Source organism: Sinocyclocheilus grahami, unplaced genomic scaffold, assembly GCF_001515645.1.
Source record: "Sinocyclocheilus grahami isolate Dianchi unplaced genomic scaffold, SAMN03320097.WGS_v1.1 scaffold19.1, whole genome shotgun sequence".
Taxonomy (NCBI): domain Eukaryota; kingdom Metazoa; phylum Chordata; class Actinopteri; order Cypriniformes; family Cyprinidae; genus Sinocyclocheilus; species Sinocyclocheilus grahami.
In genome coordinates, this window is record NW_015505198.1 from 922,749 (window position 1) to 928,176 (window position 5,428).

Here is a 5,428-nt window from a genome sequence, read left to right on the forward strand (position 1 = left end):
TCGCATAAATACAAAAAAAAAAATTTTTGTAGGAAATCGCGCGGTTACGTCACGTCCGTAAACACAGTCTGGCGCGTAGGGCTGTGGAAGGGGAAGGGTTTGTAGCTCTGTAGCTCGCCGCCACACTAAATGAGGGTCATTTTGGAAGTAGTTAGCAGTGATTATGGATCGTTCTAAACGGAAAACTTCAACGACCTTCAAGGCGCCACGAACCGCGTTTTAGGTCGTTTTGGTCATCATGATTACACCAAGCAAGCAGTAACGCGCCAACTAAAGTTGCTAGCAAGTGGCAATTTAGAGTTTCAGTCATCAACTGGAAAAAATGTATAGAAACATTCGTTAAGACGCTGCTAGAAATTTTTTACAACAAAACACTGAATTATGCGTGAAATTAAGTAGATAAACTGAAATGGTATTTCCTTGCCAGACGTACTTCAATAATCTTCATTTTAATTATGGCATTTAAATATTTTTATAATTGTGGCGATTGGTAATTACATAGTGTAGTTTTCCCCCCTCAGTAAAAAAAAAAAAAAGTTTAGCCTTATTTGCTTATTGCAACTTTTATTGTTTTCTAATTTGTTTATTAAGGGTGTGTGGTGGGCATCTTTTGCAAGACAAATCCAGTGCGTCTTTGAGAAAGAGAGGAAGACCCCGGAAATCAACATTTGCATCTGCACCACAAACTGAGGTGTGTAGGGTATGTACATTCAGGTAAATTGCGACACTTTTTGCCATTGAGGTGGGAAAGAGTCCCAATTATCAGGAAATAACCTGTAAAAATGAATACTACACCAGTACAATGGCTGGTTTGTTGGGTCAGTCAACCTATGCCAAAGATTACTCATGTTTTTTATGGTAACTCTAGTCAACCTGCTAGATCTTAAACGCATTTGGTTTACACTGCATCTGATACAACATACTAATCTCAAACATAAATTGTCAGAAGATTCTGAGGGATTCACCTCAGCCCAGTTGGGACACTCAGTCAGACACTGAATCCGTGCCTAGTCCAGAAGCCCAGTCCACAAACGTTGAGGTCCTCGGGATCTGCTATGACCTCCCTCCCCTTTGGCCAGATCAACCAGTAAGTGCTCACATATCATGCAAGTTTCTCCACTATTACAGTGCTTTCCAACGCAGCACTTCGTTTGAAATTCATTTCTTTTATTTCTCTTCACAAATTATTCTGCAAATAATTAAGTTCCAATTATAACACTTTTCACAATTTGTTTTGTAGTTATTTTCAGCCATACATGTGCCGTTTTAGAGTTCATAAACTCATTTTAAAGTTTATTTCCTATTTTTGTGTTATTTTTTGCCAGAAATTCAACTAAAGACTAACAAAATGGTCATTCCTATTTTGGTAAAATCTTGTTAAATTAAAGCTAATTGATCTCATTTGACTTTAATTAGGAATTAATTTGATTGAATTTGAATTGCAAACTTGATTCAAAACTGTGAAATTGACAGGCTAATTAGATGAGAAGAGTCCCAATTATCAGGAAATAACCTGTAAAAATGAATACTACACCAGTACAATGGCTGGTTTGTTGGGTCAGTCAACCTATGCCAAAGATTACTCATGTTTTTTTATGGTAACTCTAGTCAACCTGCTAGATCTTAAACGCATTTGGTTTACACTGCATCTGATACAACATACTAATCTCAAACATAAATCGTCATAGAAGATTCTGAGGGATTCACCTCAGCCCAGTTGGGACACTCAGTCAGACACTGAATCCGTGCCTAGTCCAGAAGCCCAGTCCACAAACGTTGAGGTCCTTGGGATCTGCTATGACCTCCCTCCCCTTTGGCCAGATCAACCAGTAAGTGCTCACATATCATGCAAGTTTCTCCACTATTACAGTGCTTTCCAACGCAGAAATTCATTGATCTTATTTTATTTCTCCTCACCAATTATTCTGCAAATAATTAAGCTCCAATTATAACACTTCACAATTTTTGTAGTTATGTTCAGCCATACATGTGCCGTTGTAGAGTTCAAACTCATTTTAAAGTTTTTCCTATTTTTGTCAGAAATTCAACTAAAGACTTACTAACAAAACGGTCATTCCTATTTTGGTAAAATCTTGTTAAATTAAAGCTAATTGATCTCATTTGACTTTAATTAGGAACACTTCGTTTGAAATTCATTTCTTTTATTTCTCTTCACAAATTATTCTGCAAATAATTAAGTTCCAATTATAACACTTTTCACAATTTTTTTTGTAGTTATTTTCAGCCATACATGTGCCGTTTTAGAGTTCATAAACTCATTTTAAAGTTTATTTCCTATTTTTGTGTTATTTTTTGCCAGAAATTCAACTAAAGACTAACAAAATGGTCATTCCTATTTTGGTAAAATCTTGTTAAATTAAAGCTAATTGATCTCATTTGACTTTAATTAGGAATTAATTTGATTGAATTTGAATTGCAAACTTGATTCAAAACTGTGAAATTGACAGGCTAATTAGATGAGCCACATACAAATTTTAAAAAATGATTAACATACAACACCTGTGACTGCTCATCATTGGAAATTGATGTTAAATATCAAGTTTTGGCAACCAAACACAACTGCATTCTGGATTATAACTTTTCATGCATCACCATTTTCTGCCATGTAGGATAAACAAGCACAGCCTGAACGACTAATAGAGGATAGATTTGACCCAGATGTCAGCATGGGTTACACGGAGGAACAAAACAGTATGATGGAGCAGAGTTCATCTTCAAGCACAACTACAGAGGAAGACAGTGCAGTGCACTACGAGGAAAGAAAGGTTGGTCAAAATGGACAGTTGAGTAAAGATCTGACCTATTGGAATTAATGTATGCTGGACACTTGTCAGCCGCCTTTCCTTCAATATTCACTCCAACTCATCCGGGGAAATTAGTCTATGAAAATAAGCATCTAATAAGCCTTCAGATCAAATGTTTTTAGGATCAGCAATTCAGTCAAAAGGAGTCTAAACTGCTCGCTGATTGTTTTCTCTCTTGTAGGATGAATTCGCACAGACTGCCCTGCGATTGGAGGAACGTTTAAACACCATGAGATCTTTGTCTGATGCCGCATCTGATCCCATTTCAATGACAAGAGGAATAGTAAATCAGAAGGAAAGAAAATGGGCGGTCAACAAATCCAGTTTGACAGGACTGTTCAGAACCTGCCATCAGTGTGGAGAGCCGGTTCTGGAATTTAAAACTTTAACATCCGGGAGTCTGATTCGGATTCAGTGGGAATGCTCAAAGGGACATCTCATGTGGCTCTTTCCCAACCACAACCCAACATAACACACACAGACTGAAACCAGACGGGGATGAATGTACAGCAGTGTATCTATATTTATTAAAATGTGAATATAAAAGAAATAAAAGTTTCTACTTTGGAATTACAAAATTGAGGAATTATTTCGTACTTCGACTCAAATAGTTTGACTTGCTCTGGGGGGGGCAGCACTTAAAATGAATCACTCACCCAGTTTGCAGGCCAATCCAAAGTCAATGATCTTGATGAGCGACCCAGCGCTTTTCACACAGACTATGTTCTCCGGCTTCAGGTCGAGGTGGACGATGTGTTTGCTATGGATATACTGGATTCCTTCCAGGATCTGACGCATGTAGTTCACACTGTTGGGTTCTGTGTGCTCGAAGTTCTCATCTACTATCCGTTCAAACAACTCACCACCTGCAATACTGCAATGAGGCAGAACAATTACAGGTTAGAAATGCATGTTGGTTTAATTTTTATACAAAAGTTTTGATTTAAAAGCTTAAAGTGATTCATTTTAACTTTTTTAAATTTTTGGTGGGTAAAAATAACTTCTAGTTAGACCACCTTGAAATTTAAAGGGATCATATGATGTTGCTAAAAAGAACAGTGTATTTGGTGTAATGAAATGCATTTACTTTAAGGTAAAAAAATTATATATATATTTATTTCCCACACACTGTACATTGTTTCTCCTCTATGCCCCGCCTTTCTGAAACGCGTTGATTTTTACAAAGCTCATCAGTCTGAAAAGCAAGGTGTGCTGTGATTGGCCAGCTATCCAGTGTGTTGTGATTGGCCGAATACCTCAAGCGTGTGACAGAAATGTTTCACCCCTTACCATACTGTGACACTGTCAGGCCGGAGCGATGATTCAAAAACATGAAAAGCCATTATAAACGAGGCATTTGTTGCATCCAGAGGGAACATAATTATGGATTATAATGACTTACACTGTCTTTTTACGCGTTGCATCACGCTGCGTAAACATAAAACTGTGTCTGCATTTGTGATCGGAGAAATGACAATTTTTTTTTATATAAGGCATATACATTACTTTTAAATTATAATTCACATTATATTCTAAATGTTAGTACAAAATGTATACACATTTAAAGATTAGCATTTATACATTTTAATTATAGAATTCACATTAAAAAAAAAAATTTAAAATGAAAAAATATTTTAAATAGATATAATTAATTCTGTCTACCTGCAGTGTTCATTTTAATGCAGTCCGACTCCTCACTGGAATCACTGACTCCCGCTGCGTTACAGGCTCGTACTCTGAAGCGATACTGTCCCTGCGGGTCGAGACCAGAGCGGACCCGATACGAGGTGTTCTGACACTGGTTAGTGAGTTCAGCCCAGTCGCCAGGCTCGGTTTGGTCCAGCCTCTGAAACTCCACCATGTAGCCTATGATGGCAGAACCTCCGTCAAAACACGGCCCAGACCAGGACAGAACCAGAGATGAGCGGGTCAGCTGGGACACGAACGGACACGAGGCTGGAGGGTCTGGACGATCTGGGGAGAAATAGAAAGTGAATGAGAAACAAGGTTATTGGGGGGGGAAGAAAAAAAAAGTAATAAATATATATAAATAAATAAATTATACACACTTTTTAATTATTTGTTAATTCAAAAGATGAACACATTGATGAAAAAAAATGACAAGAGAAACTATTAGATGAAAATGAGGGAAAAAAGGTTTAAAATGTACTAAATTACTAAAACAAATTTTTAATAATAAAAAAGAAAAACGCTTCAAAAATAGGATTTAAAAAAATATATATATATTTTTAATACAAAAATATGAAGCCATACAGAAAAAAAAATAAATAAAATATATATATATATATATATATATAAAATACGTGTGTGTTTAATACGACGAGCATAATTTCTGTAATTTACAAACTGAAAATACAAAAAGGCTTGTTCAAAAAATAAATAAAAAGCTCAACAGAAATAATAGAAAAGGCATGACAACCGCAAGGTAAAAAAAAAAAAAAAAAAATTTTAAAAACAAAAACATACATTTGAAAACTATTAAAAATAAATGCATAATTTCTAAATCTAGAATTAAAACTGAAAATGTAAAAAAAAAAAAAAAACCCATTAAAAAATAAAGTTAAAGGGAAATTTAAACCCAA

At 35.7% G+C, this 5,428-nt stretch overlaps 2 protein-coding genes across 7 annotated transcripts in view; one reads left to right on the top strand and one right to left on the bottom strand.

The window, feature by feature from the left end:
* The window catches only part of LOC107554423 (uncharacterized), a 9,089-nt gene extending 5,636 nt beyond the window's left edge, over window positions 1-3,453 (top strand). For all 6 annotated transcript variants that reach the window (XM_016236918.1, XM_016236936.1, XM_016236927.1 and 3 more), the window contains 2 exons: window positions 2,631-2,786; window positions 3,007-3,453. In XM_016236918.1, the coding sequence (XP_016092404.1) occupies window positions 2,631-2,786; window positions 3,007-3,297 (447 nt within the window). In that variant the 3' untranslated portion in view covers window positions 3,298-3,453. The remainder of the gene's footprint in view (window positions 1-2,630; window positions 2,787-3,006) is intronic.
* The window catches only part of LOC107555236 (myosin light chain kinase, smooth muscle-like), a 19,629-nt gene that overhangs the window by 10,418 nt on the left and 3,783 nt on the right, over window positions 1-5,428 (bottom strand). The window contains exon 8 of the mRNA XM_016237975.1: window positions 3,482-3,699. Within this exon, the coding sequence (XP_016093461.1) occupies window positions 3,482-3,699 (218 nt within the window). The remainder of the gene's footprint in view (window positions 1-3,481; window positions 3,700-5,428) is intronic.